Source organism: Lutjanus erythropterus, chromosome 11, assembly GCF_056507025.1.
Source record: "Lutjanus erythropterus isolate fLutEry1 chromosome 11, fLutEry1.hap2, whole genome shotgun sequence".
Taxonomy (NCBI): Eukaryota; Metazoa; Chordata; class Actinopteri; order Lutjaniformes; family Lutjanidae; genus Lutjanus; species Lutjanus erythropterus.
This window is the reverse complement of record NC_139327.1, coordinates 11021353-11034045: the sequence shown is the minus strand read 5'-3', so window position 1 is coordinate 11034045 and position 12693 is coordinate 11021353. Positions and strand designations below refer to the sequence as shown.

The window sequence follows — 12693 nt, the reverse complement described above, 5'->3', positions numbered from 1 at the left end:
TTAAACCACGTCAGCAGCTTTCATTCATGAAGCTCATGAATTAGTGAGCAGGGGGAGTCACTCTGTGCCTGTGATGCTGAAGCCCACTGTGCAGAGCTGCAACAGGAGCAGCCTCTGCTCTGGCATCCAATCACGGTGTGGTGGGTCGGCGGAGGGAGGACTCGGACAGAGAGGGGCTCTGCAGCAGCAGCACGAAGCCTGTGATTCATCCTGTCCTGTAGGAAAAACAAAAAGGGGGGAGACAGGACTGAGCTGCATTTTTTGGAGGCGGCCATGTAGCTGTGTGTTTATGACCAACCCCGCCCCCTCCACCTGCATGGGCTCTTTTGCGAGGATTGTCAAAGGCAGCCCCATCCTCTTCTTCCTCCTCCTCTCTTCTCTCTGCTTCCTTGCCTCCTCCTCTGCTGCTGTCTGAATGAGTGGATGAATGAAGCAGGTGGAGTCTGACGCTGTGGGCTGAGGTCTTCCATGGCTGCCAGGTTGGTTAGTGTCTCTCCTAATAACGCTTCGTCCCCCATCTCTGTGTCTCTATCGCGCTGTGCTTGCAGTGGTGTGTCTGTGTGCTGCTGAGGGAGAAAGTGTCACCTTGCACCATTTTACATCCCACCATGTCTGCTGCATCAGATGGCTTGGCTCGGGTTAGTGAGACACAAGCCACATCAAGTCATTTTCTACCCCAGCATGCAGCATGATCACTTGCATCTGCACACATACACACTGTTGTCACATATTTATTCAACTTGTCCTCACCGAAAGCATGAAGGTTTAAAATGGTTGAGGCTTCTGTTATCTATAATAATGTAGAGTAATGCAGCATTTCACAGCTGCAGTGTTAAACTTACAGGAGTGATAAACTGAGTCAATCCCTGTCCAGTAAAAAAAGGTCAGTTGTCAATACTGGCATCATACTGTGTGATTTTTTTTTCCCGTGGCAGTAACAGCTGTTGATAACAAAGGCAATCATTATTGGATGTAGTAATGTGTGGATTGGCAGGAAGGTGGACTAACTTCCACAGCTTGGTCCTGTTTGTAACTTGACCTTTGACTGAGGGCTGCAATGCAGCGGGAGATGGCCTCCAGCCTCACTGTGTATTGGCAGCCCGTTCTCACTCAACGCGTCAAATACAGAAGCGTGGTCAGTGGCCCTGTGTTTCAAACTATGACTAGTGTCATATCTGAAGATGCCCCTTCTAGAGTTATCTTTTGATGTGCCATTGAAGTCAGGTGATGTAGTACAAAGAGAGATAAATTCCATGCATGGCGCAGGTGGGTGGATGGATGGATGGAACAACACAGGAATTTAATCCAGCAGACTTAGTGGTGTGGACTGTGTGAACCTAATAGTCAACAGTGACTTCTTTTTAAAGGTCCATTGTGTAAGATATATGGAGATTTATTGACAGACAATAGGAGAAATGGTATATAATGTCCATGACTATGTTTTCATTTGTGTATAATCACCTGAAAATAAGGAATTATTTTGGTGCCTTAGAATGAGCCCCTTATATACTCTTGGCTGCTCTTCCATGGAGGCCACCATGTTTCTACAGTAGCTCAGAAAAGACAACTCAAACACAGGCTCTACAGAGGACCTTTCACATTTTTTGCAAGTTTTGCAGCCATCAGGCTCTATGTTGTTTTCTGATGTGCACTGGCAAGAAAGTCTGTACGTTCTGCTCCCAGCACTTCTGTAGCTATCGATTGAATCTCTGTGCTTTAAAGTTGAGTTTCTCTCCTGTGGCGCCGTTTGTACTTTCAGATATCTGCTTTTTTCAGCAAATAGGAGTCGTGTCAGGTTACTACAAAAAACCACAACATTTCCTGATTTGCTGGTTCATATTAATAAATGCTGTTAGATAACAAAATAGCATGGGTCTTTTATTGTGAAGAATTTATTGAAAGTAAACGTTTATATGTAACCAAACTTAGTCCTTGCTTTAACTGCTGGTAAGCAACCCTTGCTATTTGCATTGTGTGGATAGTAGTAAGGAGGCTCGTCATCCTTTTTACATTGCCATTTATTGTCTGAAGAATATGTACTGGTTAGTCATACAGTTGGCTCATTACAGGCAGCTCACATACAGCACGCTACAAAAGAACAGCATGTTATTTTAGCACAGAGGCCAGCGAGCCAGTTCACAATGTGCATTATGCCATTATTTGGACATTTTAACATGTAAAATCTACAGCAACCCACTTGTAACTCTTTCCAGTAACATTTCCATAACTCTCAGTGCACATGTTCATATGGTGGACACACAGACATTAATACACAATATTTGTGCACAGCGCTGTGCTCAACAACTCACCTTGGGCATGTCTCTCATGAACTGGTAATGTTTTAAGGCCCGCAGTGGCATTTTGACTAAAGACAAGTGTTCCATCACAGATAACACACCTTTAAGTGGGTGCAAACTCTGCTCCGTTGGGCTGAAGTCCAAGGAGTCAAGTCAAATGGGCAACAATAGTGTGCCCACCTGGGTATCATGTTTACATCACTGCTGATCAGAGCTGGAACTTAAAACTACCTTTGACTACTGCAGATGTGACCCAGGAAATTAGGAATGAAAGAGGATCTCTTCTGCCTATTACAAGTCAGTGTAGCATCAAAAAGCTGAGTTTGTTAAATAAATAACATAGTGAAGCATTTAGCTTTGGTCACTTGCCCAAATGCTTTCTCTTTGGCTGGCATCAATTCTGAATATTAGTTTAAAATGATAAACTCTGCAGGTGTAGTTGTGAGGCTTGCAGATGTACCAGCGGGAAAAAAACCCATGAGCTTCAAGCTGTTTCTCTTCTTTTCAGTACTGCTACTAACTCCAGCACCCCTGCTTGCTCACCTGTCCTGCGAAAGCGCTCCCGCTCTGCCACGCCCCAACTGAGCCCCGAAGCTGACAGCAGCATGGTGGAGAAGGGTTCACCAGACCAGGCCCCGGACCGCTCCCCCACCACCCCCGAACAGCAGCAGACCTCCCAGCACCAACGCACCTACTCCCAGTCTGTCCACCCCACCAACACCAGCACCCGCAGCGGTGGCAAGAACTCCAAGGTGAGCGCACTGACGCAGACGTTGGCTTCATGTTAATGTGCTTTGATCTGCTGAGGCAGCTGCATCATGAGCTCTGTTGTTACGTGCTAAATTCATGTCAACCTACAATTTGTTCAAAGCTATTAGGCAGCTATAGATGCACTGAAAAAATGGTATTTTGGACCATCTTAAAAAAATACTATAATTTGCTTTACCTGAATGTATTAGTTTTTTCAAATTATATTACATTTTGGCCGAAACCATAATTTTAATTTATTACCAATCAAAATATTTGTTACAAATTTATGTGTGTCTTTGTAAACACTTAATATTTAGAACTACATCTACTACTAAGTTGAGTTTTTACTTTGGAACAAACTAATGAAAATACTGTAATTTTGTTTCTTTTCTCCAGTTAAACTTCTGATTCAGTACAAACTATATTATTTAATTCTATCTTAACCAATATATTTTCTTTAGTCACCAGCCAAAATGGTACTTAGGTCAATATAACAACTTTTTTTGCTTTTTATATCACTTATTTTTCCATAAATATATACTATAATATAAGAATAGAATTTTCACTTAAGATACAGCTCAAACATTGTGTTACAGTCAGCATTTACCTTAGTTAAATTACTATAAATAAAGATGGGAGTGAAGGAAAAATAAAGCTAGCCAGTATATGTTTTACTGATCAACACCTATAAAGTATAGAGTATAAAAATATCATCCTTTATAATGTTTCTGTAACCTCAAGCACATACATGTTATCATGTAAAACTGGTTTGTACTTGGGTTGTTCTGATAACTTCTGAAAAATGCAAGATTGTTTTGCGAGAAAATAGTAATTTTACAGGTTACTGGGTGTTATAACATTATAATGCTTGGCTAATGTAAATGGTAAATGGCTGCATTTATATATCTGAAGCTTTTATTTACCCAAAGCACTTTGCAATTTGATTCACACACACCAGTGGCAGCGAGCTACCATGCACGGTGCTGGTCTGTCCATCTGGAGCAATTTAGGATTAAGTGTCTTAATCATGGACACTTTGACGTGTGGACAGGGGAAAAATGCAACCCATGGCCATCTCAATTTCTTACTGAGGTTCTTTACATAAATTGTAGCTCATGCAGTTACATTTCCACTGTTACACTGTTATAATCTTGTATACAAACAGATATTTTATTTATATGAAAAATGAAATGGGGAGTAGATACAGTAAATAACAGTCCAGCACTCAGCACTGGCTGGTGTTGATTGATTTGCTTGTCGGTTACAGGGTCAGGCTTGGAAAAATAAAGTTTAATTGGATTGTGTTAAAATGTGTTAGCCAGTAAAGTTGGATGGCCTGTCAGTGGAGGATGATTATGAATTATGATTTGTCTTAATCATGTTTGATGAGCTCTATTTCTATCGACTCCTGCTGCATTTAGAGATTGAATTATCTCTGATATCATGATGACAAGTGACCTGTTCTTCTAACAATGTGGATGATTTGGAGTTTGGCCCATTTCTCAGTTTACCCAACATGAAACAGGAGGAAAGACACAAGTAGGAGCTCTGCTTTCTTGATTCTGTTGTTCTGTATGATGTGCACAAAGCTTTTCCACATGATCAACTCATTTAAATGTTGTTTATGTACAACCTCTAATATAAAATGACTTTGCAGTGTATCTCAGCTCAGTCCTGTTCCTTTGCTCTCATTCTGTCACACAGCAGTCTCTGTAAGCTCCTGCTGTTCTGTTATTGTCATTTAACTGATGTGATTAGTGAGGACTTAATGATTGAACACGATTAACTCTAAGTTTAGTTACACACGGTGCATAAATATGAAGCTGTGTTCTCAGAACAACAGAGCAAGTTGGGTCACAGATCTACTTGCAAGTTTTACAAGATTTTTTTATTATGACTTATCAAATAATAACAATGTAATGAAACTAATAACTAGTGTTTTTTGAAACATGACATGCTGTGGTAATAAGTCTTGCTATTACCTGACTTGCCTCACTGTTCATATTCGCCTCAGATGATCAGTTGTCTGCGGCTCTTGTTATGTCACGCCAGCGATGTTTTTCTGAAATTTGCCTTTGAAAAGCAACCCTGTTTTATCCACCTTTTTCTCCAACTTGCAGCAAACTGCACAATACATAGTTGGAGTTTTGCCCACATCTTCTAATGACATTGAACTAACCACTTTTCCTGGTGAGTGTCCAATCGGTACAGTGCATATGCAACTCAACAGAGATGAGAAGGAAGCGTGATGACTCACTCCTTGGCTACTTCCATCATCAGTTCTGGAAAAAAATACAATGTGGTTAATTCTTTTTTACCACTTGCCCAATCAAGCAAGTTAGTTGCTAGATTTACTAGCCCAATGTTTCATTTAAATTTCCAAATGAAATCAGGCAATCTGTATTGTTGATCCCTGAAGTGAAGGACGGGATCATGTCCCTCTTGTGGTCAACATATAATCACCAATTCATCAAATATTTCAGGACTGGCAGAAAGGAGAAGCTTGGTGTTTGGTATAGTTGCTAACTATTACTTAGCATATTGTATAGCATACACACAACAGACAAGATGATTAAATGATTTTAGTGACCATCTTCTCTTATCAAATGTTGGATGAGGTGACCGATGAGCCAAACTCCTGAAAAGCCAAACAGCAGTCCTGTAATGTTGCTCCTGTCTAGGGCTGAACAATTCTGAAAAAAAAAATCTAACTGCTTTTATTTTTACTGATATTGTCATTGTGATTTGATTTGTGATATTAGAGGTAATGATAACTTTTACATCATTGTTCTTAATTTGATTGAAGAACATGTTAAAATGACTATGGTCATATTTTTTGCAGTCTTTACCAAATTAAGATGTTTTTATAAGTCTGTAGAATCTGATTTGTAGGACAGGACATCTCTGCCTCACGACGCTTTTTGATGCACATTTGAAAACTGTAGAAAGCCATACTGCGATTTTGATAAAATTTTGGTTCATGGTGCGGCTCTATTCCTGTCAGAGGTGAAATAAAACACTGCAGGTAGAATTTCATCATCCCATCAGAAGAACAAAATCAAATGTACCCACATTACTGATCATGGCTGTCTCACTCTCATAACTTCATTCCATGTCAGTGTTGTTTTCTTCTCACAGGATGTGAACAAACATCACCACATTCTTTCTGCCCACCTCTTTATTTTTTATATCTTCGACTGACTGTAGAGTTCCTGGTGATTAACACTTCAACTCATGGACTCTTACTTCATCATTTTGTACTTTGCCATGTCTTTGTTTTTGAATCTGTTTTTTTTTTCTTTTCTTCTCATGCATGCAATAGTCTCACAAGCGGCACACTAAAGTAAGCATCATTCTTTTCTGGTTCTTTCCTCTTTCCTCAAATTTATTCTGTGGGAGCAGCCTGCTCAGCTGTGTATCCTCAACCTGTTTGAATATTGTGTTACTACTTCCTCTAATTTGAATGAATTCATCTTAAGAGAGCTGAAGTATGTCTACCTATTTTTTCAGCAGCCTGGGTTCCAGAAGTAAATACCTTACGAGCTCCTTCTACTGGACCACAGAGCAAACTCCTTCAAGCTTATAGACTGTACATTTTGTATTTAAACAGGTCATTACAGTTCATTTTTTCCAACACTGAAATGCCAGAAATCTAGAATTCAAAGTGACACCCTTATAACCTGCAGGTAACATGAATTAAGGTGGATCCAATGCGTTCATCAGAGAGGGACACCTGTCCCGTCCCAATCCCAGAAGAATGAATCCTGTGTTTGTCTTATAAGGCTGGGGATAATTACATTGAATAATAAATTTACTTCTGGAACCTGATTTTTCAGCCTTACTCTCAAGCTACAGCTACAAATCTGTACTTAGTAGTACATGTATAAATTTACTGGTAATTTCAGAAGCTTCATTTCACTCCTACTGGATGAATGGAGCTGAAGTTAACTACCTCTTATTTTAAAATCTCCAATCTGGCGTGCTGTGTTTATCAGACAAGATTTACGTGTGGTTCCTGTACTGATCCGAGTCATTTAGCCCAAAATTACAAATCACAGTTTACCTTAACAGTCTGTACAGTCTGTACAGTATACAACACCCTCTGCCCTTAAACCCTCGATTTGGATAAAACTCCCTAAAAAACTTTTCAAACTAACAAACTAACTGTAAAAAAGTAAAAAAAGAGAAACAGGAGGGATCACTTTGCAGGACAGACAGATATGCCACAGATGTGTGTACAGAACAGACCAACCTAAAATACAACTTGGAGTATTAGGAGGACAGTATTATACATAAATCATTCACAGACTGTCATTCAGATGAACATCTGTTTTCACATCTGTGTGCCTATATCATTCTTACATCTGCATGGCTTTTGTTTGTTTTTTTTCTGGTGTGACAGGTTACACTGCAGAAAACTGCTTTGTGTGCATTTTTATGCTTGATGCCTTGATTTTAATCGCCTGTTTCAGACAAATTGGCCACGCTTACAAATCAAGCATGTGTAATTTGTGATATTAGTTTAAAGGTACAGTCTCACAGAGGACAAGAGCTCAGCTTTGTATCTCCAGCTGTTATCTGTCTTCAGAAAATCTGCTAGAGGTTTTAAAATGTGACTTTGTGCTTTCAGTGCTTTTGACTTATATGACCATAAATAGTTTCATTCTTTAACTTGTTTCTGTTTGTCTTTTGCCGTCCTCTCTGGCCCGACCACCTCACCCTACGCTTTGACGTGACAACAGAAAAGTCAGAGCTGGTACAATGTAAGTCCAATGGCTTCATCTATTGTCTACTGTCTTGTGGTGTGATATGTTCACTGGGTTTGTCTCTAAAAACAGTCTGCTTCAATAATCTTGTGAAGTTCATGTTAGATCCCCGACGAGCTGTTTGGATAGTGAGAGGCAAAGTCACACCCCTACCGATATGCCAAAGTTTCGTGACAAACTGCAACTTTATTGACTTGAAAAATTACTTTTTAAATTGACAAACATGTGTGATTCATTGCACAATTCAAACTGGATCAAAAAATTATTTTTGTCACACCATTGACTAGAGATCATATTGTTTCTGTATTAGGTCCCATGGTGGCCCACCGGAAGTCACCTTTCTGTTATTTTGAACAAAATAAATGTTGTCCAAGCTTTATGTTTTAACAACCACACATCTTTACCACGTTGTAAAACATCATACAGGAATTTAGTGGAATCAACCAGTCTAATCAACTATTTAATCTCAAGTTAATTCAACTTAAAATCTCAAGTTTTTATTTTCAGACCATTTCAGAACTTATGAACGGGAGTTGTTCTGACTTGAAGTCTTTTGACTTTAAATGATGACTTGAATAAACGCACTACTGTTAGTTCACTCAACTCATCAAATTAAATTTCAAAAGAAACATAATCAGCATATTAACAGACTTCCCAGCATGCTTTGTTTTACAGTTAAACCCTCCCAGACCCCTCTGTTTTGTTTTGTAGTTTGAAGGAAACATACATGAAACTGCATCTTTAATACACATTAAGATAAATTTTGTTTTTCTGATAACAAAAGCAATGCTAAAAATGATTCAGTTTAAACTTAGCCTCCTCCCCTGCACACGCTCAGTATAAGCAGTGGTGGACAAAGTACTCAACCCCAGTACTTGAGTCAAAGTATAGATACTCCTGGTCAAATATTACTCAACTACAAGTGAAAGTTGCTCAGTCACAATTTTACTTGAGTTAAAGTACTAGAGTACTTGGTTTTAAAAATACTTAAGTATTCAAAAGTACATGTTTTTAAAAATACTTAAGTATTCAAAAGTACAAATTACAAAGTACATTTTCTAATATTAATACATGCTGTATTGTTTTCATGATGCATTTACAGAACCTCGTAACTCTCTGAAACCATCTAATGATGCACTGACCTGCTTGTAGAACCACTCTGCTACACAAAGTCTATAGAAACACCTATAAAAACTTCAACAGAGAAATACAGTCAAAAACAAAAAGAACAGTTATTGTCATTTTCTGATGTAACTGTATTAAAATCACTGCATAAAAGCAGATTGAAGCTAACTGTAAGGAGTTCTCCAAGTCTGTTAAATAACTGAGATTTCTTTCTGTCTTCAGAGGCAGTATATATACATGAATTATGTCGTATTTTTCACCCCGATAAAAACAATACAACTTTAAAAGCTACCTGGAATAATTAATAATTATAATAACAACTTTCACCATTACCACTTTTTGTTTGACTGAAAGAGGGAGAACTTGCTTGTGCTTGTTAGTGCGCCTGGACGTATTTCTGCTTTTACATCAGTCCCATTTGAGAGGAGCTACTGTGATTGATTTCTTTCTGTGAGGAACACAGCATGTGACCAACTGCATTTTAGAAAAGAAAAAACACCAACAGCTGACTGCAAAGCTCAGTCAAAAAGTAACAACAACCTTCCTAGAAATGTAGTGGAGTCAAAAGTACAATATTTGTCTTGAAAGTCAGAAGTTTCCAAAAAAAACAAATACTCAAGTAAAGTACAGATACTCAAAAAATGTACTTAAGTACAGTACTCAAGTAAATGTACTTTGTTACTGTCCACCACTGAGTATAAGTTTCTGTCAAATGAAGAACTGATTCTTCACACTGAAAGAAAATGCATCTGTAGTGTTTGTCACTGTGACTAAACAGTTATTGATTCAAGTGAAGTGAGTTAAAATGTTTTGCAGTGCACAGTAACTTTTAAAAAAAAAGTGGTTCCCAAACTTTTCCTGGAATGTTTTACACTCAGTTATTATTAGTCATTGACAATGACTGGGGAAGCAACTGGTAAGTCAGCATGGTAGCATCAGCAAGCTCTTGTTTATTTCCCAACATAAATCATATTCATTTCACTTTGTTTCACTCAGTATATTTATCCCCTGGTCATCCATATCTCCTTCCTGCCTCTTTGATATTTACTGTGAACAAATGAGTCCATCAGCATATAGGGAGGATCACTGTTTCACTGATGACACATGAAGGGGATCTGCTGAAATGTTTCAATGCACAAAACAGCAAGAGGGCGCTGTTTTACCACAGTGAACAGAGGCACAGCCTTTTGAGTGTCTGTCAGAGGAAGACTGTGAAATTTGCTGTCTTTAGTTCAGAAAAAGAGAAAAAACATCTCTACAAGTCATGACGCAGTTGCTCAAAATAATTCACAGTTTTGTGAGCAATTTCATGGAGGGATATTTTTCTGTCTGCAGTAGAATCTAGCGGAACTAATTTATTTCTCTTATAAAGAAAGTAATTCCTACATGAAACGGCTCACAACAAGGCCTGTGGACAAAGTCTGCTGATTATCGTGAGTAACTGGGTCATGATTTATGCAAAGAGACAGTTCGGGGTGAACTGTCCCTTTAAATCCAGCCAATAAATTAATTTGCTTTGTTTCCCATTAAAAGTATGCGTATCAGTTCATCTACTGGTTGCATTTTTGAAAGGAAGAACTGAGGGGAGCTCTAATCTGTAGCCTGTGTGTGTCTGTGGGAGTCCATACTGTGTGAAGAGATTTCCTCAGGCCACCATTCATTCTCTGTATCATAGTTCACCAGCTTGTCTTAGGATTCAGAGAAAAAGTGGGAGAACAGACAAAAAGAGACATTGTACAACTAACAGACTGTAGCCAATTGAGACGGTCGATGATCTGCGTCTCACAGTGTGTCTCTGTCTCTGAGAGCAGTGCAGGATGTGGGACATGCTTGGTCTTTTTTATCACTGGTTCCCCTTTTTGCCCTCTGCAGTCATTCAACCATTAGTCACAGCATTCAGATGACAGTGTCACTGCAGTGAGCTTCAGTACAGTGAGGTTCAGGGTCACAGTTGTGGCTGTAGATGATAAAACTGCGCAGTGTGAGTGTGTGTCTGCTGGTGAGTTCACATTGTTTCAATTCAATTCAAAAGATTTATTCACACATCAAAAATAATGTATAAGCAATTCAACAAATACAACAAAAAAAACAAAGATGCATGAAAGGGAGACCCCAAAATAAGGTTTTAGGAGGGGGCCCAAACATAAAACCGACATAACGACCAAACACGATGGTCTCTAAACGTCCAATGATTTTCCACAGGAAGAGTTGTTCTGAACATATATCAGCAGCAGAAAACGCCCCTGGCACCAGCGAGCATGACAGTCGTTCCACGCACTGACCCGACATCAGTCAACCCTCCAGCCCTTAAAAGGACCAGCTAAGGGTGGGCCTTAAGAAATATCAGTATACCAGTACTGGGAAATTACAGTATACAAAAAACAGATCAAAACAATAAACAATAAAATGGTATCTGGACACCTGTATGGGCTTGAGTTTACAATTATTCATATGTAACTTCTGATTGAGTTTGCTTTATTTTTTGCTAATCGTTTAATTAGTATCTTTCAATTTGATGGTTGTAGAAGCTCCACTAGACTGCAACGACAGGGTTATGACTTTGCACTGACACTGTGTAGAGAAGGAAAAAAAATCCACACACTAAAAGAGCTCCCATTCAACACATTTATTGGCGTGACGCTTCCTCAGACTGTTACCTCCTTCTCTGTTCAGATATTTTTGTGATCCAGCACCCAACCCAATGGGCTCAGGGATGTGCTTTTCACGTTGTTTTTTGTACTAACACTGCCCCACACAGTGTAAAAACAAAAAGGTTTCAAGTCAGCATGCTGCAACTTTTTTTTTTTTTTTTTTGAGTTTTGAACCAAACTCAAATTATTAAATTTTGAGAAAGTTTTACCAGCTTTTAGATAAACTTAAAGGTTTGAATTTTAGAGACTGGAAAGGAGGAAATTAATTGAAGTGAAAGTAAGTGTTAAAATTTTAGTATTTTCAAATGAAACTGTTTACTTTTTCAGGCACTAAAAAGAGACAAATCTAAGGTTTGCAGCTAACTGAAAGTTTTTTGTTTTTTTTTAAACTCAAAGATTTAAGTTTATCTAAAGAAGAAAAGTAAATTATCTCAACTAAAGATGATAGGTCAGCAACACTTCTTCTTTATTCCAAAACTTACCTAACTTATCTCAGCATTGACCTGGCAAGGTTCAGGATGATATAAAACAGTATAGGTGGCATTTCGAGACATTTTCAATCCAGGAAATGCTGTTTTTTAAAATACATTTTATAAAAAATGTCAACATAAACACTGTCATTGAGGTGTTTTATCATAGTACAGTAAAATCATTTAGTTTACATCTCAAAAACATGTTTGAGTGCAGAGGCCCTCTTTTAAAAAAAAGGCCTTTTTGCATTCAACCATATGTTAGAAACCTCAGAAAGCACACAAACACTCAAGTTTCTCCAGGAAACGGACTAGTTCTTCCACGTATTGTTGTTTTGGTTGCTGTTGGTTACAATCTGCCTCACTGACTGACAGAAAGAAAAGATTCTGAGAAAAATGCAAATATGGGAGGAAAAGAGCGCAACTAAACAGACCTCCTGAATAAGATGCACTGAGTAGGCACATGTTAGCTAAAACACAAAGGAACAACCACACACACACACACACACACACACACACTCTCTCTCTCTCTCTCTCTCTCTCTCTCTCTCTCTCTCTCTCTCTCTCTCTCTCCCAATGAACTCTAGTAAACCCAGACTCTCCTCGGACCTCCCTCACACTCTGCCCTCCTTCC

General features: G+C 38.7%; 1 protein-coding gene across 4 annotated transcripts in view; it reads left to right on the top strand.

Moving 5' to 3' along the window:
• Positions 1-204: 204 nt before the first annotated feature.
• The window catches only part of LOC146318676 (protein Aster-B-like), a 29121-nt gene continuing 16632 nt past the window's right edge, over positions 205-12693 (top strand). For all 4 annotated transcript variants that reach the window (XM_084730776.1, XM_084730774.1, XM_084730773.1 and 1 more), the window contains exons 1-3: positions 205-479; positions 2806-3049; positions 7790-7810. In XM_084730776.1, the coding sequence (XP_084586902.1) occupies positions 469-479; positions 2806-3049; positions 7790-7810 (276 nt within the window). In that variant the 5' untranslated portion in view covers positions 205-468. The remainder of the gene's footprint in view (positions 480-2805; positions 3050-7789; positions 7811-12693) is intronic.